We start from the raw sequence: 23366 nt of genomic DNA, 5'->3' as shown, positions 1-23366 counted from the left end.
TGTTTCAAAGTTCGATGTGTTGCAAATTCAGAGATGTTATTCTGCATACCTTGCTTATAACGTTATTTGAGTCATGCCGCGTACACACGATTGGACATTCCGACAACAAAATCCATGGGATTTTCTCAGACGGATGTTGGCTCAAACTTGTCTTGCATACACACGGTCACACAATGTTGTCAGAAATTCTGAACGTCAAGAACGCGGTGACGTACGACGAGACGAGAAAATTGAAGTTCAATAGCCAGTGCGGCTCTTATGCTTGATTCTGAGCATGTGTAGAACTTTGTCCTTCGGAATTGTGTACACACGATTGGAATTTCTGACAACGGATTTTGTTGTGGGAAAATTTGAGATCCAAATCTCAATTCCAATGGAAAATGTCCGATGGAGACTACACACAGTCAGAATTTCCGACAAAAAGCTCCTATTGAACATTTTCCATCGGAAAATCCAACCGTGTGTAAGCGGCTTTACTGTTGCCTATTATCTCGAACCAGTCTGTCCATTTTTCTCAGACATCAACAAGGAATTTTCATCCACACAACTGCCGTTCACTGGATATTTTCTTTTTTTCTAACCATTCTCTCTAAACCCTAGAGATGGTTGTACGTGAAAATGCCAGTAGATCAGTCATTTTTGAAATACTCAGACCAGTCCATCTGGCACCAACAACCATGCCACATTTAATGTCACTTAAATCCCCTTTCTTCCCCATTCCAATGCCTGGTTTGTACTTCAGCAAGTCATCCTCCCCACATCTAGATGCCTAAATGCATTGAGTTGCTGCCAAGTGATTGGCTGATTAGCAATTTGTGTTACCAAGCAATTGAATAGGGGTACCTAATAAAGTGCCCGATAAGCGCGTGTGTATAATATATATACGTCCCACCCTATGATGTACATAAAACATGGACTGTGCGTGACTGAGCGAAGCTGTGCCTACTGCACTTGGCTCTGTATATTTCAGTGGCACTAGGCTCCGCTCACAGTCCCACCCAGACCTGCCATTGGACCCGTTTTATGTCCATCATAGAGTGGGACTGCGAGAGGAGCCGAGCCTAGCACACTCGGTTTTGTGTATGTCAGCGGTGCTCGGCTCCATTCCTCTCGCAATCAGCGGAGATCGGCACCAAATTTAAATAGCAAGGCTGCAATGACACCAGGCTGCAGTGAAACAAGGCTGCAAAGACACTGGGCAAGGCTGCAGATGGACACTAATAAGGCTGCATTGATGGGCATTTAAATGTACGTTTTTTTCCTTAAACTTCCCCCCTAAAAGTTTTTTCCCTTAAAATTCCCTCCTAAACTTGGGGTGCATGTTATACGCCGATAAATATGGTAATCATAAATAAAATGTTCATTTTTAATATTTTGTTGAGAATTCTTTACTGACAATGACCGCTTAAGTCTGGAACCCATGGGCATTACCAAAGACTGGGTTTTCCTCCTTTCTGATGCTTTGCCAGGCTCTAACCACAGCTGTCTTCAGTTGTACTTTGTGGGCCCTTCTGCCTTTAGTTTTGCCTTCAGCAAGTGAAATGCATGTCCAATTGGTTTGAGATCAGGTGATTGACTCATCATTGCAGAATATTCCACTTCTTTTCCTTCAAAATCTCCTGGGTTGCTTTTGCAGTGTGTTTTGGATCATTATCCATCTGTACTGTGAAGCGCCGTCCAATCAACTTTGCTGCATTTGGCTGAATCTGGCCCAATAGTATATCTCTAAACACTGCAGAATTCATCCAGGTGCTTCTGTCACATCATCAATAAACACCAATGACCCAGTGCCACTGGAAGCCATGCATGCCCATGCCATCACATTGCCTCCACCGTGTTTCACAGGTGACATTGTGTGCTTTGGATCATAAGCTGTGCCAAGCCTTCTCCAAACTTTTTTCTTCCTGTCATTCTGGTACAGATTAATCTTAGTTTCATCCATCCAAAGAATGCTTTTCTGGTCTGGCTTTTTTAGATGTTTTTTGGCAAACTTTAATCAGGCTTTTCTATACTTCAGGCTTATGAATGGTTTTCACCTTGTGGTGAACCCTCAGTATTTGCTCTGGTGAAGTCTTCACTTAATTGTAGACTTAGATAATGATACACCCACCTCCTGCAGAGTGTCCTTCACTTGTGTGGATGCTGTGAATTTGTTTTTCTTTAACATAGTAGAGGATCTTGCGATCATCCACCACTGTTTTCTGTGGATGTCCAAGCCTTTTTATGTCGCTGAGCTCATCAGTGAATTCTTTCCTCAAAATGTACCAAACTGTTGCTTTAGCTACTCCTAATGTTGCTGCCATCTCTTTGATTGATTTGTTTCGTTTTTGAAGCCTTACAATGGCCTGTTTCACTTGCATGGACAGCTCCTTTGAACGCATAATGGTCACAGCAATAGATTCCGAATGCAAATACCACACTTAAACCCCATACACACTATACAACTTTTGTTTGATTTCCTTTAGATTTACCAAAACCATGTAGTGCAAGGGCCTGCCTGATTGCATACAAAATTGAAACGCTTGAGGTTTGACCTCATTATATGGTTTTGGAAAATCTAAAGGAAAAAAAAAAAAAATAATCTACATAAAATTGTATAGTGCATATCCAGCTCGATGCACACTGAAGCTCAAAAAAGCTTTTTCTGGATGCCAGATTGCTGGCAGAAAACGCTGGTTGAAAAACGTGCTTTTAACAGCGTTTTGTACTACCGTTTATGATCGTTTAGTAGCAGTAGCCTTAGCGTTTATGGGCATTTTCAATAAAAATACACAGAGGCTACTCCAAAAATCCCAGTGCATTCAAAACTCCCACAATGCACTGAAAAAATAGAATGCGGAAAACTAATTAACATGCGTTTATGAGCGTTTATCTGCGTTTGTCATTTTTTGGCGATGAAAAACTGCACTTCAAACGCGAAGTTCTGGCGTTCACAAAAAAGCCCATAAACTCCACTGCTCATTAAAGCTAAAAAAACGTCCATGAGTGCATGGACATATAGGCTAACACAGAGTGGAAAACGCCCAAACGCCCAAACTCCAAAAACTGCAGTTTATGAGCTCCAGTGTGCATGGAGCCTTAGAATCAACTCCAGACCTATTACCTGCTTAATTGATGAAGAAATAACAAAATAGTAGTCCACACTTAGCCATGAAACCATTTTTGATTCAATTTGTCCAATTACTTTTGGTCCCTTGCAATGGGTGGCTAGCTATTAAGAGCTGGAATTCCTAAACCCTTCCTCCGATTTGGATGTAGATACCCTCAAATTAAACCTGAGAGTGTGCACTTTCAGACAATATCCATTTTATTGCTAAAGCTTAATATGTTTTGGTAAATACCTGAAAAAAAAATTGTGCCTGTGTCCAATTATATATGGACCTAAATATATGTACATATAGAAACACACTATATATATTTTTTTTCTCTCCTTAATGCCTTAGGTTGCAGTGCCCTCTAATAGCCTCTAGGAGGTGCCACATGTTCTGACATTTGTCTAATTTAGTAGCAATTAGAGCATGGGCCTCACCTGCCATGCAAAAATAGCTAGAAAAGAGTTACACCAAAATGTTCTTAAATAAACTGAAATTCAGTTGCATTTGACGATTAGGTATTCAACTTGTTATTGAAGCAATCCCTATTTAGGATGGCAGCTGCTGTAATCCTTCTGACAGAGAGGAATAAGAATTTAGCTATGATGGAAATGCATTAATACAGGAAGAAATGTATTGGGAAGAAGGTAGTGCTCTACATACACAGTGGTTAATATGGCTCGTTCATTGTTCCAAGTGTGTGATTTCATACACTTATGATGCCATTCAGTAAGCATCCTCTGAATGAGCTAGTGAGAAAACACAGCTGTCCTAACATTTAAAAAGTTGGCTACACACCAGCAGATCCAGCTGTCAGAGTGGACCATGGAAAGATGGAACTTGATAAGGGTACAATAACTCGAGAAAAGGATTGGTACTGTGGGTCATTGCAGACGCATCCATGCAAAATTCATACATGTTCCGCTGCACCAGCTATGGACGATCAAAATCTAGGTATTAATGTTGAGGTACACTCACACAAACTTCTCAAGCCACAAAACACTGAGGATACCAGGTTGTATTTGGATGGAAACTAGCCCTACGCATTTATCATCAATGTAGGTTTTACAGGGCTACCACCTTATCTTTGTTGGTGGTGCGTTTTAATAGGACTAAGCACATTACATTATAGTTCCCCAGGTAGTAACCTAGGGAATACGTTTTGCAGTCTTAAGCCTTGTACACATGGTCGGAGAATCCGTCGGAATGTGTCCTATCGGACCGTGTCGTCGGATAATCCGACTGTGTGTGGTATGCATCGGACTGATTCCGTCCAAATAGCCGTCGGACCCAATTTTCCAACATGTTGGAAATATTTCCCGACCAACTGGTTCGATCGGACATACTCCGATCATGTGTAGCGAATTTTGATCGGACCAAGTGCCACGCATGCTCAGATCAAATTCCTACATCAAAGCTATTGGTTACTAGCCTGAATGTAGTCCCATCGCAACGAAATTACGTCATCACGTTCTGAAAGATCTGATTTTTCGACAACTTAGTCCGACCGTGTGTATACAACAGTTTCGGACACAATCCGTCAGACTAAATCTAAACGGACAAAATCCGACGGATTTGGTTGGCAGAATCTCCGACCGTGTGTACAGGGGCTTAGAAAGCTCATGCAGCACAAGTTAAGCTGGCTACACGTTATACAATTTTTTTTTTTGTACAATTTCCTTGAGATTTACCTTCAACCATGTAGTGTAAGGGCGTGCCTGATTGCATACAATTTGAAAGTGTTTCGGTTTGACCTCATAAATTATCATTAGATGATTATATATCATTAAAGTGGAAGTAAACCCATGGGTTTAACAGTTAAAAAAAAAAAAGGCATGCCGGGAATGCTAACTGAACATTGGCTGTGCTCTCAGCCAAACTATCAAACCATCCAATGGCTGGTGTCATAACGAATCACATGTGCAGCACCATAGCAGTTGAAGATTAAACAGAGGCAAAGATGGCAGCTTCCTTGGCTGGAAACGATGGGGGAGTTTACTTCCACTTTAACCACTTAAGGACCGAGCCTCTTTTTCAGACTAGGTGTTTAATGTTTTTTGCTAGAAAATTACTTAGAAAAAATATATATAATGTTTGGGGGTTCTAACAGCCTAGAGAATAAAATGGCGGTCATTGCAATACTTTTTTTTCACACCATATTTGCGCAGCGGTCTTACAAGCGCCCTTTTTTTGGAAAAAATTCACTTTTTTAAATAAATAAATAAGACAACAATACAATTAGCCCAATTTTTTTTTATACTGTGAAAGATAATGTTACGCCGAGTAAATTGATACCAAACATGTCAAGCTTCAAAACTGCGCCCGCTCGTGGAACGGCGTCAAACTTTTACTCTCAAAGATCTCCATAAGCGACATTTAAAAAAATTCTACAGGTTGCATGTTTTGCGTTAGAGGAGGTCTCGGGCTAGAATTATTGCTCTCACTCTACTGATCACGGCAATATCTCACGTGTGGTTTGACTACCGTTTTCATATGCGGGCGCTACTCACATATGCGCTCGCTTCTGCACGCGAGCTCGTTGGGAGGGGGCGTTTAAAAAAAATGGATCACTTTTATTCCTATTACAAGGAATGTAAACATCCCATGTAATAGAAAAAAAAGCATGACAGGTCCTCTTAAATATGGGATCTGGGGTCAAAAAGTCCTCAGATCTCACATTTGCCTCAAATCTCATATATGCAATAACAAAAAAAAAAAAAAATGAAAATTGTCATTTAAAAAAATTACCTTGAAAAAAATGTGCCTTTAAGAGGCATGGGTGGAAGTGACGTTGCTTCCGCCCTGCTATGGGATACGGGTGGGGGCCATCTTAGCCTCACTCGTCTCCATACCACAGACAAGGCAGGTCCCGTTTGCCTCCGCCGCTACCGACGGCTCCGGTAAGCGGTGGAGGGCGCGGGAGCGACACCTCTCCCACCGCCGATAACGGTGATCTCACGGCAAACCCACCGCAGAGACCACCATTATCGTACACATGACCGGCGCCTGAAGAGATGGATATATATCTTAAAATATATCATTATATGGTTATGGTAAATCTAAAGGAAATTTGCACAGGTGTGTTTGATACAGAATCCCTTCGGTGTGGTTTAACACATTTTTGCACTTTTAAAAGTGAGAGACTTGTGCTTTGCCAGCTCCAACATGCACCATCAAATAACAAGCAGGGATCTGCTTTCTTTTTTCATTTTCAAGGCAGACTGCATGTTTTAAATAATAGAAATGCATAAAAAACAAAACAAAAAAAAACATTTAAAATGGCACCATAAAACTGAACGACAGGCAGACACCTGGAATAAATACCTACATTTTGCTTTATATTAGCTTCCTACAGTACTAGTTATACGTAAAAGCAAGTCACAGTGCCAGGTAAGTATCAGTCACAGCATTGTCAAGGAACATTGACAATTTTATGGAAAAGAGCCAGGGACTTTCTGGTTTTTGGTTACATAGACTTCAATGGATCCAAAACGTGTATTGAAAAAATACAAAATACACCTGGAATATGCAAACTGCATAGGTGTGAATCAGGCCTAACACTGAAAGCATGCCTACAGGAGGCGAGAGCACAGATGACCTCCCTCATCAGTGTACTGCTGATCCTTTATTGTGCATGTAGCAAAGTAGGGTAGAGTGTTGACACCAATTTGTGTAAGAATATGGGTTCACACACCTGTATATGTGTTTTGACAAGTACAATAGCCCACATATGTGCATTTCAAATTTGTATTTACCTTTCTGGCAGGAGTTTCGTTTTAACCAAGGATGGCGTTAGGTTTTATGTGGCAAAATATATATAAAAAATGGGGGGGGGGGGGGTTCAATAGGCATTACTTAGCCTTTATTACACTCTCCATTCCCCTCTAGAGATCAATCAATGGGAGTTGATTTACTAACTGGTGAGTGCCAAATCTGGTACAGCTCTGCAAAGAAGCAAATCAGCATCCAGGGTTTTGCCTTTGTCAACGCTTAACGGAACGAGCTGATGTTAGAAGTTGACTGGCCAGGAAGAGGTGACTGCCCTACATCTCCAATTGGAGGAAGCTGAGGATCGGAGCCGCCGCTCTAACATCAGGCTGTGTGGTATCCCAGAGTCCTCTGGAACAGACAATCTGGGAGAAGTGGTAAGGTCTATTCTACGTGAAATAGTAGCAGACCCTGACATGGATTTTGAATTAGACAGGGTGCATAGGACCTTGGGTCCTAAGTCAGTGGATCCTATGAGACCACGAGATGTGATCTGCCGCTTCCATCGTTATGTGCAGAGGGAGATGATCCTCCGGTGTGCCTGGGAACATGGCGCATTGGAGTTCAATGGTGCACAGATCCAGCTTCTCCCAGATCTCTCCAGGGCTGCACTGCGTCGAAGAGCCTTGCTCAGACCATTGCTGGATATAGCGAAGTGGGGGGGTTTTTCCTATCGCTGGGGATATCCATTGTCGGTGACTTTTCGGAAGGAGTTGTCTTCGTTCAAACTGCAGACACCTGCGGATCTGCCAGCTCTGTTTGAATATCTTGGAGAAGTACCGTGCCCGGTACCGGACTGGTTGCTACCCCTTCCACGACCCACAGGTAGATCGGGAACCCGTCAGCATCAGGGCCCTCCCCCCCACCACCGTCCGTAGTTGGGTGAGCGACGGAGAGCGACATCTAGAGATCCCCAACGCGAGTAGACGGATGGGTGCCCCCCTTGCTCCCCTGCCGATGGATTAACCTTTTTTTTTTTTTTTTTCCTCCCCTCCCCCCCCCCCTCCTCTAGCAACGCTTATTGTAGGGAAGTCCTTCAGTATGGAAAGAAAGGGATACCTGGTTGGTTTTAAGGAGAAGTAATGGGGTTTTCTTCTTTAGGTGACCTGGGGGGGGGGGGGGTGACAGGGTGGCTGGGGGGATCCCGTTCTGGTTTGGTGGGGATCGCGCCGGTGGGTTCGTTCTGGTGTCTACCCTAGATTAGGAGGGCACGGAATGGTCCACCGGGGCTGCGGATGGCTCTTTGTTTTGATGTGGTTATGTTTTTTTCTTTGCATTTATGTGTTGTTTTTTTTATTTTTTGATGCTGATTTTTTGTTTCTAGGCGTACATGCCGATAGTTGTAGGTTATTATAGTATGCTGAGTGGGGGGAACCGAGTTCCGGGAGCTCACTCTCTGCCCTGTCTGTCCACACCCCCGAATAGGCCGGCGCTTCTGGCCCAGATAGGGTAGGTAAGTGCCAAAGCACGCTCTTGTGCTGTATCCTTAGTTTAAGTGGAAGCCCGTCTCCGTCGCGCCTTGTGCGTGGACGGTAGGGTCCTCCTACCCCCCTCTATTTAAATCCCCCCCCTTTTTTTTTTTTTTTTCTCTGTTTCTTTATTTTGTTCTTTTGACATGGTAGGGACGGGATGGCTGATCTTATTAAGTTTTTCTCGCTAAATGCCAAGGGACTGAATTCCCCGGAGAAGCGACGGATCTTGCAACGAGAATTGAAGACCAATTCCGTAGATATTGCGTTTATTCAAGAAACCCATTTTAAAAACCTCTAGTCTGCCGATCTTGAAGTCCCGTGCCTTTCCTCAAGTATATCACTCGACTAACTCTCACTCTAAAACTAAAGGGGTCTCTATTCTGATATCTAATAAGATGACATGGGCCTACCGTGACCTGATGGCGGATCCGGAGGGGCGTTTTCTCTTCCTCAAGGGCCAGGTTGGGCAGTCTCTTTTCACTTTTGCTACGGTATATGCTCCTAATGACCATCAGGATGTTTTTATACAGCGTACCTTGCGTAGTCTAGCTGACTTTCAGGAGGGCCAATTGATTCTGGGAGGGGACTTTAATATCCCCCTTTCCCCAGTTTTGGACTCCTCTACCTCCTCTTCTTCAATCCCAGTCTCGGCTAGGAAACGGGTGACTAAATGCCTACAGTCGGCCCAGCTAATGGACGTTTGGCGACTTCAACATTCTGGAGAGAAAGATTATTCGTTTTACTCTTCCCCCCATAAATCCTATTCACGGATAGATTTTTTTTTGATTCCCCATGATCATCTACATTTAGTGAGTTCTTCTTCTATTGGCCACATTACCTGGTCGGACCATGCCCCTGTTGTGATCACCTACGTGCTCTCGGGAAATCCCTCATCCAGGTCATTATTCTGGCGACTGAATGAGAGTCTCCTTCAGATACCAGATGTTCTTGTAGATGTGACTAGAGCAATGGAACTCTATTTTCAGGAGAATGAACTGGAGGGTTCTGATCCGGGCATGATCTGGGAAGCTCATAAAGTAGTTCTTCGGGGGGTGTTGATTAAACATGGGACATGTATTAAACGCGCGCGAAACGAACAGTTGCTTGGCCTGTTTCAGGATCTGGCCCGAGTTGAAGCACGACACAAACATGCTCCCTCACGATCTCTAGAGATTGAACTGGGGATGCTTCGCTCCCAGATTAATGATCTTCTTCACTATAGAGCGAAGGCTGCACTCCAGTTCTGTCGTAAATTAACATACGAATCTGGAGATAAGTGCGGGAAGCTTCTGGCCAAGTCGGTTAAGGATCTGAAGTCGGCTGCTTTTATATCACAGATTTCAGATGCTGCCGGCAAGTTGGTCTCGACGCCGAAGCAGATATCTGAGACCTTCGGGAGGTTTTATTCTGAGCTTTATAATCTCCCAAACACGGGGACGGGGCAGGAGGAGATAGATAGTTATGTGGTTGGAGCTGGCTTGCCCTCCCTGTCGCCGGAGGATTGGGAACTACTAGAAGAACCAATTACCCTGCAGGAGGTGCAGGGGGCTGTGGGCTCTCTGAAATTGGGTAAAGCGCCGGGTCCGGATGGATACACCGCGCAATATTATAAAGTCTTTCTCCCCATTCTCGGCCCACGATTGGTCGACTGGTTTAATGCTCTGAGCTCCGATAGAGACTTTGCTTTCGATACCCTTAGAGCACACATTTCCTTGATCCCCAAGGAAGATAAGGACCCGAGCCTGTGCGGAAGCTACAGGCCCATTTCCTTGCTTAACTTGGATTTAAAATTATTTTCTAAAATTCTTGCCATGCGTTTAGCACACTATCTGCAATCTCTCATTCATGCAGACCAGGTGGGCTTCATTCCCTCTAGAGAGGCTAGGGACAATACCATCAAGGTCCTGGCTCTGATACATAAGGCTCAGGTGTCGAACACTCCGTGTGTCTTTGTGAACACAGACGCGGAGAAAGCCTTTGATAGGGTCCATTGGCCTTTTATGTTTTCGGTCCTCCGTCACGTAGGATTAGGTGAACGGATGCTTACTTGGATTAGTAAAATATACTCAAGACCCTCTGCGCAAATTAAGGTAAATGGGGTGCTCTCTTCTTCTATCGATATTGGTAATGGGACCAGACAAGGTTGCCCGCTATCGCCCCTCTTATTTGCATTGTCCCTGTAACCCTTTCTGGCGTCGGTCCGGCGTAACCCAGATATTACGGGTTTGCGCATGGGTGGGAATGAATGTAAGATCTCTGCTTACGCAGATGATATGATGTTTTCCTTGACAAACCCAAGAACTTCCTTGCCGAATCTTCTTCGGGAATTCCAGACATATGGGCAGATGTCGCATTTGAAGATTAATTTCTCAAAATCGGAGTCTATGGGGGTGGCTGTCCCCTCAGGGCTACTTCGGGATTTACAATCGAATTTTCGTTTTAGATGGATGACCACCGCACTTAAATATCTGGGCACTTATGTCCCACCGGACGTCGCGAACACGTTCAAGTTGAACTTCCCTCCTCTGCTTATCAGAACACGTACCTTGCTTCAAAAGTGGCACTCTGGGCTCCACTCCTGGTTTGGGAGATGTAATTTGGTAAAAATGAATATACTTCCTAAATTTAATTACCTCTTTCAGGCTCTTCCCATTAAGATCCCTTCTTCATTCTTTAAACAGGCACAATCTGTGATCATGCAATTTGTTTGGGCGCACAAGAAACCCAGACTTCGGTGGTCACAGTTGACGCTCTCTAAACAACAGGGAGGGTTGGCGTTACCTGACATACGGCGTTATTATGTGGCCTCCCATCTTGGAAGGATTCTGGATTGGAATCGCAACAGTGCTATCAAATTATGGGTGCAAGTGGAGCAATCTCAGTCCCGCATTCCGCTGAGAAGTGCCATGTGGTGCTTCCGGGCGTTGCCGGTAGAACTGAGATCGCATCCTACCATAGGGGTCTCTCTAAGAGTGGGATATATGATCGCCTCTCAGAACAAAATCACGTCACTGTCTTCCCCCTTGTACCCGATCCTAGGTCATCCGCATTTTGAACCAGGGATCTACCCAGGAGATTATAAATTACTTAGTGAACTACATGTGGACCATGCGTCCAGATTTGTTATCGACGGGAAATGGCCATCTATCGCCGATTTGACTGACCAGGCAGGTTTGTTTTGTCTCCCTTTCTGGAAAGCGGTGCGCTTAAATCATTTTCTGCATTCCATACCCGATCCTCAGGCTTTCGCGGGCCCCATGACGGAGTTTGAGACCCTATGTAGGGAAGAGGGCCCGTTGGCCCACGTCCTCTCTCGGACTTACAACCTTCTGAATGGGCAGCTGGACCACCCTCACCTGCCTTGCTTGTCTAAATGGGAAAGGGATCTTGGTTGTTCGTTTTCCCCCCCGCAGAGTCAGCACATTATTACCCTAGCTCTTACGACCTCGTCGTGTACAAAGACACAGGAGTCGAATTTTAAACTTTTAACTAGGTGGTATATGACACCGGCTAAGTTGCATAGGTGTTTTCCATCTGTTTCTGATAGATGCTGGCGATGCGAAGTTGAGGAGGGCACACTGCTCCATGTTTTCTGGTCCTGTCCGGGTTTGACGAACTTCTGGACAGAGGTCCGTCATATAATACAAGCACTTACGGACTATCCTATCCCGGACGGACCAGCCTTTTTCCTCCTCCACCATTCACAGATTCCAATAAAACGTTATAAAAAGTCACTTCTGCGGCATTTGGTAAATCATGTATCCCTCTTTATTGGAAGCAGCGTACCCCTCCTACGGTTATACATTGGGTTAGAAGAATTGAAGATATCAGGAAGATGGAGGATTTGATCCTAACCTCTCTGAACAAACAAGAAACCTTTAAACAGACGTGGGACGCTTGGTGTGTTTTTCGATTCTCGTTGGAGGGCCGTCGACTGTTGGCGCCCTAGCAAGATATTTTCGTCATGGAGCCCTCCCATATCTCTTCCATGTCTTTTCCTACCCCTTTTTCCCCTCCTCCCTTTTTTTTTATTTTTTTCTTTCCCCTCTATCTTCCCTTTTATTATTGGTAAAAAGTGAAAACTGGGAACGCTGGGCCCCCTCCCTACGGGTTACAGGTGGATGTGGGCAGGGCAGAGGGTGGAGATGACCACGGTCGGTCGGTCTCATATTGTTTATGGGGCTGTAAGAAGGAATATTTGTATTTAGGATACTTATGTTACGTCTCTCCTCCTGCCTTATGCCCTGATGTACTTTGTTTATTATGTACTGTGGGACCTGTGTGCCCCTTCGTTTGGAGTTGAATAAAGTCATATTTATAAAAAAAAAAAAAGAAGTTGACTGGCTACCATGCACAACTGCACCAGATTTTGCACTCTCCAGTTTTAGTAAATGAACCCCAATGCATGTTACATTTTAGGAGCAGTATCACTCAACACAATGTGTGAAAAGGGTACACCAATAACCATTTTTAGCTACTTGCCTACTGGACACTTCTACCCCCTTCCTGCCCAGGCCAATATCCAGCTTATAGGCGCTGTCGCACTTTTGAATGACAACTGCGCAGTCATGCAACACTTTCTTTTGGTGGCATTTAATCACCACTGGGTTTATTTTTTTGCTTAAAAAACAAAAAAAAAAACAGTTTTTAAAATAAAAAAAGTTTGTTTTGTTTATAACATTTTGTATATAAGTAATTTTTCTCCTTCACCGATGTGCGCTGAGGAGGTGGCACTGACTGGTATAAAGGAAAAACTGCACTAATGTAAAAATGTTAAATAGTGAATTCGCAAATTGGCGAAACTGCAATATTCCTGTGAAAAACACAGCCAAGCTGCTAGCACACAAACAAACCAAGTTTAAACTAAAAATATATAAATAAGTGCAGCACTTAAAGACACCTATATCAATAAGTGAAAATATGCATATAAAGTGGAAAAAATTTATACAATATTGACAAAAGAGTCCACTAAAGCCCAAGGGGGGTATAGACAATCTCAAAGTCAATGTCCATAGACCTCAAAGTGGTATGTTTGGGACTTCTGAAGTTGTAAGATGGCATTCATAGAAAAATGACTCAACCTTCTCAGACCTCAGAACCTCTTGAGAACAGATTGTAGAACGATTAAAGAAGGTGGATACTCTTACCAGATGAGTTGGACACATCCACCCTATAGTAGTGTGTCAAACGAGCTTGTGGGGGGCTCCAACGGCACACCCTGATGCAACCAGCCCGATGATGTTTCCCCTCGGAATTCCTTGTAATCTCCAGGTGGAAGAGGTAGATGAAGTTTCTGAGCCGTGGATAGCTTTAAGACTTAGCACCAGATATCTCGTAGGGATTCACCATGGGGGGGACAAAGCATAAAAGAGACGCCTCGCATGGTGAAATATAACCAATGATGGTTTATTGAAAATAATCAAATTAAAAATAGAACTGATAGTCCATAAAAATCACGTGATACATAAAAACAAAAATTAGCAATGTGGGGAGCAGAAAAATGCAGGTCCAACGCGTTTCGACCTCTAAGTCATCTACTGGGGCAGGGTAGACGACTTAGAGGTTGAAGCGCGTAGGGCCTGCATTTTTCTGCTCCCCACATTGTTAATTTTTGTTTTTATGTATCACGTGATTTTTATGGACTATCAGTTCCATTTTTAATTTGATTATTTTCAATAAACCATCATTGGTTGTATTTCACCATGTGAGGCATCTTTTATGCTTTGTCCCCCCTATGGTGAATCCCTGCAAGATATCTGGTGCTAAGTCTTAAAGCTACCCACGGCTCGGAAACTTCATCTACCTCTTCCAACTGGAGATTACAAGGAATTCCGAGGGGAAACATCATCCGGCTGGTTGCATCAGGGTGTGCCGTTGGAGCCCCCCACAAGCTCGTTTGACACACTACTATAGGGTGGATGTGTCCAACTCATCTGGTAAGAGTACTGACTGGTATCACTGCTGGGGCTGCACAGATGAGCAGTGCCCCGATTATCTGTGCAGATCTCCCCGGTGAGGAAATGCTGCCGTTCGCGTCGTCTCCTCACACGCTGTCAGTGAGAGGAATGCCGATAACCGGGATTACCTTGTTTACGTGTGATCAGTTGTGAGTGGACACAGCTGATCACATGGGTAAAGAGCCTCATCATTAGCTCTTTACCGAGATTCGTGATGCCTCATGTTTCAGGGACAGAGCACACCACGATCACAGCACAGCGAGAGTGGGATGACACCATATCGTCCCACAACAAGAGCCGCATTGCACCTGTCATTTTACTATATTCGGACGGGAGGTAGTTAAACAGAACAAATTATGTTCCATCCTACAGCTTTGAAGAAACAAAAAAGGGAAGAATACACATGATTTTACCATTTCTTTTATGAAAAAGCTCCAGAAACTAGAGCCTGAATTTGTTACTCCCTTATTCCGATATAAAAAAAAAAAAGGAGGTTAAAAAAACCCCCCAAAAAACAAAAAAGTAACCTGCTTCAGCTTACCATTTGGCTGCAGATTCAGGTACGTGGGTGGTGGACGCAGCATTAAAAATGAATTGGTGCAAAATTCCATATGACGAGTTAAACTTTTCAGATCAAAATTGGATTCAGCAATTTCAAAAGTGACATGTTGGAAATCAGGACTGACCCCTTTCGACAGGAGACCAAAACAGCAGAAGGGTCCTTCCTTTAAGCGTAACCTCCCAGAAAGGTACAGAGAGGCAAAGCCATATAGACCATGAAGAGAGTTTTAGAGAAACTGGAGAAGCACGCAGCCAATCCTTTTTGAGACTCAAAAAATCTAAGACCACCCGACAGGGGAACATCAGAAATCTTTTCGAAGGTGGGCTGCCCTTCCTGTGAAAGTGGGAGCCAGGCTCAAGGAGTTCATACAGGTTTGGGCAGAGCACATAGAAGATGCATGGACACAAATGGAGATTCATAGAGTTTTTACCCGGAAATAATTTTCAACCAGACTACCATCACCAGACAAGAGAAAAATACTGCTCAAAAAAAACAAACACACGGGATCTGCACCCAGTGTTAGATTTACAAAGTCTCAACAAGAGAATCCAGATTGAAGCCTTCAAAATGGAAAGCCTCCAGTCAATACTGTTAGCGATAAACTTAGGAGATTGGATGCTAGCCGTAGATTTGCATTATATGTCTGTTCTTATTTTTATCATTGTGTCTGACTGCTGATCTGCTGTACTGTTTGCTCTGTCTTGTTTTATCTGGTGTGGGAGAGGTCCTGGGAGAGGGGGGGGGGGGGTGGGGTGGGGGTGGCTGTCTCCCTATGTGCAGACGGGTTTGCGGGCTTCAATTTTGAGTGGCCTACAGATAATCCGCCTGTTTTGTATAATATACACAGATAGAGATGGGTACCCTTAAACTGGTCACCTGGAATGTGCGGGGACTGAGGGCCAGGCAGAAACGTGTGGCTGTCCTGTCATGTATTAAGCAGATGCATGCAGACATTGTTGTGTTGGTTGAAACTCACATGACAGGGCAGTTACAGATGTCCCTCAAGAGGCCGTGGGTGGGCTGGATGTATCATACTCCCTATACGAACAATTCCAGGGGGGGTCGCCGTTTTGGTGGCTAAGAATACCCAGTTCCACCTACACAGTCTGAGATCGGACAGGCGGGGGGGATACCTCTTCTTGCATGTCACGGTGGGGGGTCTGGAGTTCCTCCTGTTGGCCTTCTATATACCCCCCTTTCCACTTTGGGGCCCTTCGGGAGGGAGTCGAATATATGCTGCAGCACCCTACGCTGCCTACCATATGGGTGGGTGATTTCAATTCAGTGATCAATCACACCCTAGATAGGGGCACCCAGTCTGATACGCACCTGCCCTGCCCATCATTCACTAGATTCGGAAGATTCCTATCTGAGCTTGCCTTGATGGATACATGGAGATATAAACACCCCACCCAAAAAGCGTATTCCTGCTTTACACCAGCACGCAATGCCATGTCCCGTATAGATATGATCCTGCTCTCCCCTACTCTACTTCCGTACCTACGGGACGTGGGTTTTGGAGCCAGGACCCTATCAGACCACTCGCCCTATTGGGCCTGTATTGGTCTACCAACTGTCCCCGTTGCTCGCCTGTGGAGGCTGAATCCGTTTTGGCTGACGGTCCTTCCCGATCTAGATGCTGTTCAAAGGGAGTGGGCCTACTATTTCCAGACCAATGCGGGATCGGCCTCATTTGGGTGGCTTTTAAGTTACATGCTCGCATGATGTTGTCAACTCGCATTAGCCGCCACAGGGCCTCCTTGCGGCTGGTTATACAGCGGGCTGAGGAGACGCTGAGGGAGCTGGAAAGGGAGTTTGTGGCAGATCCCACGCCCTCGAACTCTGCCAGGCTGCGCCTACATTCTAGACTTACAGACCACTTACATTATGAAAGATCTGGCAAAACCATCTTTTATAGTAAGCAAAAAACCTATGAATATGGAGAGAGGGCGGGGAGGATACTGGCCTACATGGCCCGATTGGACCATAGTCCCCCAGTGGTTGTTCAATTGACCTCTGCCATGGGGGCGAAACTGTCTGACCCAGTAGAGATAACTCGGGAATTCTGAAGCTTCTATAAGGATCTCTATGCTTTGGGAGCCAGTGGCTCTCCGGAACAGCTGCGGGCCCTGTTGGACGAGATAGAATTCACCGTTCTCACGGATTCTCAGGTTGAACTCCTTGATGCCCCCATTACTGAGGAATGTATAGCTGAGGCCATGGCGTGCTTGGCGCCGGCCAAGGCCCCGGGCTCCGATGGCCTCCCTCGGGAATTTTATTCCCAGTTTCAGGAGGTATTGATCCCCAAACTCCACATGCTCTATTCCCATGTATTTGATACCGGATTCCTCCCCCGTACCATGAGTGAGGCCCTGATCATCCTAATCCCGAAACCAGACAAATATCCCCTTTGCCCCGAATCGTATCGTCCAATTTCCCTATTGCAATTAGATATTAAAATATTAGCCAAAATTCTTGCCCTTAGACTTAATAAAGTAATCCTTCACCTTATTCACACAGACCAGACTGGCTTTATGCCTAAGAAAAATACAGCGCTTAACCTGCGGAGGCTCTTTGTGAACCTACAGGCCCTCCATGATAACCCTGGTGCCAGAGTAGTGGTTAGTTTGGACGCCGCTAAGGCGTTCGATTCAGTGGAGTGGGAATATTTGTGGGAGTGCCTGCACAGGTTTGGCTTCGGCCCTAGATTTGTGCGTTGGATTCAGCTCCTTTATCAGGCCCCCACTGCTCGCATACTGGTGAATGGACAGATCTCTGACCCCTTTCCATTATAACGCAGTACGCGCCAGGGATGCCCTATCTCGCCTATGTTGTATGCGCTGGCTGTGGAGCCTCTGGCTATTGCCATCAGAGCGCACCCAGATATTCGGGGCCTCTGTAGGGGGCGGTTGTCGGAGGTTCTCAGCCTATACACTGACGACATGCTGTTGTACCTAGAAGATGCCGGGCCTTCATTAAGAGCGGTTTTGGCATTGATACAAAGATTCGGTAATTTTTCAGGGCTCCGAATTAACTGGTCTAAATCCCAAATTCTTCCCATAGATGTGACTGCCCCCGCGTCGACGCAAGCGGCGCTTCCCCTTGTGCGTACGGACCGGATTAAGTATCTGGGAATACAGTGCTCCCGTTCCCTTGCGGACTACGTCCGCTTGAATGTAAAACCACTCTTTTCCTTTTTAAAATACAGGACCCAGGTCTGGTCTAGACTTCCTCTTGGGGTCATGGGACGTCTGGGACTTGTGAAAACGATCCTCCTCCCCAAATTGCTCTATATTTTCTGGCACGCTCCAATATCTATCCCAGCCCATATATTCCGTGACATGGAATCGATCCTAAACTCATTTATTTGGGGCTCTTCCAGGCATAAATTGGCCTGGCAGACTCTTAAATGTCCTGTCCATTTGGGGGGAGCGGCATTACCCGACCTGACAGCCTATTATATGGCTTCCCAGTTATCCCACTTTTACTATATCAACACCTATGATAGGTTTCGATACTCCATTCTATTGTGTACAGCGATCACCGGTGCGGTGGCGCTCCCCTTCCAGATCTTATTTTGTAATTATAGGGGGCTTTCACGATCGGAGGCTGGACAACCCATGCTTCTACACCATAGCAGAATTTGGCGAGGGGCACAGAAGTTAACTGAAGCTCCCATCCTGCACGCTCACACACACCTCTGTGGGAGAATCCTTCCCTGCCCGAGCTGCTGAGTGTGCCAGATTACAAGGTATAGATATGTAGGGGAATAGTATATCTGTCTCAGCTATACGGGGCCCAGGGCATAAAGACGTTTCAGGCGCTTAAGGAGGAATATGACCTTCCCAACCATATGCTATTCCAATACCTGCAAGTCCATCACGCAGCTCAGACTCAATTTGGGTGTTCCTCTCCATCTCTTGACTCCACGGCCCTAACGGACCTGGTGCTTGGGGATGACTCAGGGAAACTGATATCTTGTTTCTATAAGCTTCTTATTACCCCCTCAGGCCACAACTAGAGCTTACCAGTTGAAAGCACGATGGGAAGCTGATGTTGGGAGTATGGAGGATGACCAATGGGGAGACATACTGACAGTGTCTACGGTGGTATCTCCTAAAATGTCAGATAGGCTGACACATCTCTATATGCTCCACCGCACATATCTTACCCCAGGTCGCCTGTCCAAATTTAAGCTAGACTTGGTCCTGCCCGCCTGTTCAAAGATACTGGGCACAGGTGGTTAAGTTCCTCCATGACCACATGGGCTCCCCCCCTCACATTATGCCCATGGCAGTGTATCCTTGGCCTTCTTCCTGAGGAGGACAAACACTTTAGGAAATTTTTACAGGAGACCCTCTTCGCTGCTAGGATGCAGATAGCCCTGCTGTGGCTCAGGCCTATTTCCCCTACGATCCAGAAGTGGAAGAGGGCTGTGAACAGTGTTTTACCATATAAAAAAGTTATCTATTCCAACCGTGGGTGCCCAGAGAAGTTCCGTAAAATATGGGACAGGTGGATGGGGAGCTCCTATAGCTGCTCAAGTTGAGGCACACTTTACACACTGAAGACGAGCCCGGACCCCCCCCCCCCCCCCCTTTCAGGCGATGCCTGAGCCCCAGACCCTCTGGGCTTTTGTTCTTGACTACATTCGTGTATGATGACATTATGTGCGGCAGATGGGGCATTTCGTTTTTGTATGTCAGACATAAGATGTATATTTTGTTTTTCCTACACACTGGTTGGTGCTTGTTGCACTGGTTTTTGTGCATATGTATAATTTCATTCTTGCTTATATACTCAAACTTTATTTTGGTAAAAAAAAAAATAAAAAAAAAAAAAAAAAAAAGATAAACACAGCATGTAAAGCCAACAATGTTAGTTCCGTAGGGCAGCAGCGGGTGACTTAATGCGTAGCTCCTCCCCCGTACGTGTTAGGTTCAATCAGAACTTCAGCGTCACTGGACTCCTCCCCCTTCCCTTCGTCAGCAGACAGAGGCACTTGGGGAAGTGGGGAGGAGTCTAGTGACATTGTGGTCCATGACGTCACCGGATTTTCGACGGAACTCCCTGAAGACACGGAAGCTGGCGTAGAGGTGAGTACCGATCAAAATAATTTTGATCGATAAAAAAAAAAAAAAAAAAATCAAGGAATTCATCTTTAATTTCCACAGCCCTACTTTTGATCAAAATACATGTTATTTGAGCCTTATATTGTTTAATGTTTTCTATATTTCCTGTTCTGCAACAAAAAAAAAAAAAAATTGAAAACTATAAAAAAAGAGAAAATAACTTAAAAAAAGGACAAAAAAATAAAAATAAAAAAAAAGGATAACACAAAGGATTTCAGGAATGCAGTCTGCATTAAGCCTTGGCTTATTAATTGCTCATCTGGAAAAAGTCTAATCTCAACATGTAATTATGCAAATGAACAGAGCCCGAATTTGTGTCTGTGTTTTTTATTCAGCACTGTGTGAGACGCTGCCTTCCAGCACAAACAGGACCCCGTACAAAGGAATGAGACACCCCCCCGCCACCCCAATTACAAATCCAATCTTCTTTGAATGCTTAACAGCTCCACCTCAAATATAAGAGTGGCTCCTCCTGGAAAAAATAAAAATAAATGCAAATTAGCAAAAGCACCTAGGCCAACAGCACAACGGTAACCGTTATTTATTTCTTAAGATAACATTCAACATGCAAAGATTAAAAAAAAAAAAAAAAAAAAAAAAAAAAATCTAAAGCAGCCACCTGAAATTCCCCTCTCACTGATAAACTGAAGTTTTTCTAGCTACTATGGGTCAATAAACTTCCACGTTGGCTTTTGCAATGCTTTGCTAATGAAGACTGTATAGTTTGCTTATGTAACATTCATGCTGTGGCGAGCCAATATATTATTCAGTTGAACTATTTAAGACCAGGCATAAAATAGACTGATACAATAGGTGGCATTTAGAAAGAAGAAAACACGCTTAACGAAACAAAAAAATAAAAAATAAAAATAAAAAGGAATTAGAAAAAGGAGGCTACAAAATGTTTTACTCTTTGCTGAACACATTTGTAATTAAAATTATGACATTTAAATGTGTGATCGCAATGGGATGGAGGTTTCTATTAAGTATTGTATGTAGCATCACAAGTTTTCATTGCCATTTTCCCATCATTTGCAAAAGTAGCTATGGAGAATTTATAAATACTCAACCTTCATTATGGTTTTCATATCTGCCGATTTGTGAGTCATCTGTGCCGATGGCACTAAAAAAAAAAATCTTTGTGGACTTGAGCTCTAATCTTTAACACTCATTTAACTTTTTGCATTGCCGATAACCTCTTATAGCTCCTGAGAGTGATATACTTGTTTCTTCCATCCATGTTCATATAGATATTAAATAACCAATGATAACCAGATCTACAGTTTCCCAGGTTTGCTGCTTAGGAGGCAATTTCAGGTTCTGCTTTCTTATTCTTTACTCACTGTCATGCTCGTGTCACGGCCTGCTGCCCTCAACTTAAAAAAAACGATTATATACATGTCAGTTTCTTAGAGGTTATTCTACTGTAATAACATATAAACCCTCGATCAAAGCAGCAATCAAGATGTTCTGTTCAGGTGACCTTTACTGATGGAAGTGCAGGAAGGTTCTATAGACTTATAGCTTCATACTGCTAGAATCAAACATTTTCATGGAACACAATATCTGAGTGTAAAAGGACCAAGAATGGCAAATAGAACAGAGGATCCAATAATAGGGGGGGGGGGGGGGGGGGGAAGAAGGGGGGGGGGGCTAAAATAGTGAGAAATCCCGGATTTACAAAAAAAGAAAAGTACTTGAGCATATACTGTTCACCTCACCTGGTATTTTGGGTGGTGCACCTCGATCTCCATATCCTGAAGCAAAAAAAAATAAAATAAAATACATTTAAGGCTTATTCAGCAAGGTGCCCCCATTCCTTTCCACTTCCAAGTAAAATACAATTCTTACCCAGCTCTGGAGGAATAACCAGCTTCCTTTTCTCCCCCTCACACATTCTGCAAAATAAAGCAAAGCTTCAGTATTACATGAGGTTTACTATATCTGTGACGTAATATGGTCCATATACTAATCAGGCATGTTTTCCTTGACCATATGGTGGAGATCAAGGGATGCTAAATGCTTCAGAAATATAAAACTTTGTTAACAAAGACATTTATCAAAACAAACCAGCCTCAGTTTTAAAGGTTATGATTAAGACACTTCCATAGTCAAACCTAAATCACAGCTAGACCTACTAAAAACATATAGCAAAAGGGCAGAGACAATAAAATGCTGCTTATTCCACTGAAATACAATGGTGCATCCAAGACCCTTCAAACTTAAGAAAAGGTGGATTGGGGAAGAAATTTTTGGTTTTGGGATCACCAAATCGAGAAGTATGTTTATTTTTGGGGGGGAATCATACTTGCCTAGGTGGATCAGTCCCACTGGCTCCAAGACTGAAAACCGAAGAATGATCAAACACAGGCAATCACTCGGTTCTCAGAGCTCCCTGAGGAGAGAGCTGGTGACTATCAGGTGCTAGAGCACTGGGTTGGGAGGGGGTGGAAGCGGCCGGCTCAGGCTCTCAGTGGCTCATTGAGAGGCTGAGCCAGGTGCCGGTCCAGGCATATGGGCATATCCTAACCATATGGTCACACACTTTCCCAAGCCTGGACCGGCACTGTGACATCAGCTGACAGCAGTCTTCAGCCCACTGTTGCCTGAAAACGGGTCACAGGAGTGCAGAACGAACTGCGCTTTTGTGATCCACAGGGGAAGTACAACCAAGCTTTGGCTCTATTGCTTTACGTTACGGTTAAACTGTAAAGTGACCCCAGACCAGGATGTCTCAACCTTTTTATCTTGCAGGAAGAGATCTCGGAACCCATGAACTAATGTTAAGATATACAGCTCACGGAACACTGGTGTGATCAGCAAGCTGTTGATATAACAAATATTTTTAGAAATGGCATTAAAATAATGAAATCTATATTAAAACATCTAATGTAAAAAAACTTGTGCTTGCTTTTTCTGCAGATGCTCAATTCTGGTTCCAACTTGGCATAAACAGTGTACAGCAGGTAAAGTACACTGGGACAGGAGGGCACAGTACACAAGGGAAGCAGAACACATTATGTGGGACACACATTACAGTACATGTATTTATGGAACTTGCCTTGTGCACTGGTCCAAATCATTTGGAGGGGGGTTATGGTGTGGTATTGCTTTTCAGGGGTTGGGCTTAACCCCTTCGTTCTAGTGAAGAGAACTCTTAAGGCGTCAGCATACCAAGACATTTTGGACAATTTCATGCTCCCAACTTTGTGGGAACAGTTCGGGGATGGCCCCTTCCTGTGCCAACATAACTGTGCACCAGTGCAAAAAGCAAGGTCCATAAATGGATGAACAAGTTTGGGGTGGAGGAATTTGACTGGTATGCACAGAGTCCTGACCTCAACCAGATAGAACACTTTTGGGATGAATTGGAGCAGAGACTG

At 44.3% G+C, this 23366-nt stretch overlaps 1 protein-coding gene across 2 annotated transcripts in view; it reads right to left on the bottom strand.

Annotated features, from left to right (window-relative positions):
* Nucleotides 1–20294: 20294 nt before the first annotated feature.
* The window catches only part of FKBP2 (FKBP prolyl isomerase 2), a 58211-nt gene continuing 55139 nt past the window's right edge, over nucleotides 20295–23366 (bottom strand). For both annotated transcript variants that reach the window (XM_077455788.1, XM_077455789.1), the window contains exons 4-6: nucleotides 21835–21881; nucleotides 21705–21740; nucleotides 20295–20455 (exon numbers count right to left, since the gene is read on the bottom strand). In XM_077455788.1, the coding sequence (XP_077311914.1) occupies nucleotides 20394–20455; nucleotides 21705–21740; nucleotides 21835–21881 (145 nt within the window). In that variant the 3' untranslated portion in view covers nucleotides 20295–20393. The remainder of the gene's footprint in view (nucleotides 20456–21704; nucleotides 21741–21834; nucleotides 21882–23366) is intronic.

Source organism: Lithobates pipiens, unplaced genomic scaffold (assembly GCF_037356315.1).
Source record: "Lithobates pipiens isolate NorthernLeopardFrog02 unplaced genomic scaffold, aLitPip1_a1.2 Scaffold_10, whole genome shotgun sequence".
Lineage (NCBI taxonomy): Eukaryota > Metazoa > Chordata > Amphibia > Anura > Ranidae > Lithobates > Lithobates pipiens.
This window is presented reverse-complemented; position numbering and strand designations above follow the sequence as displayed.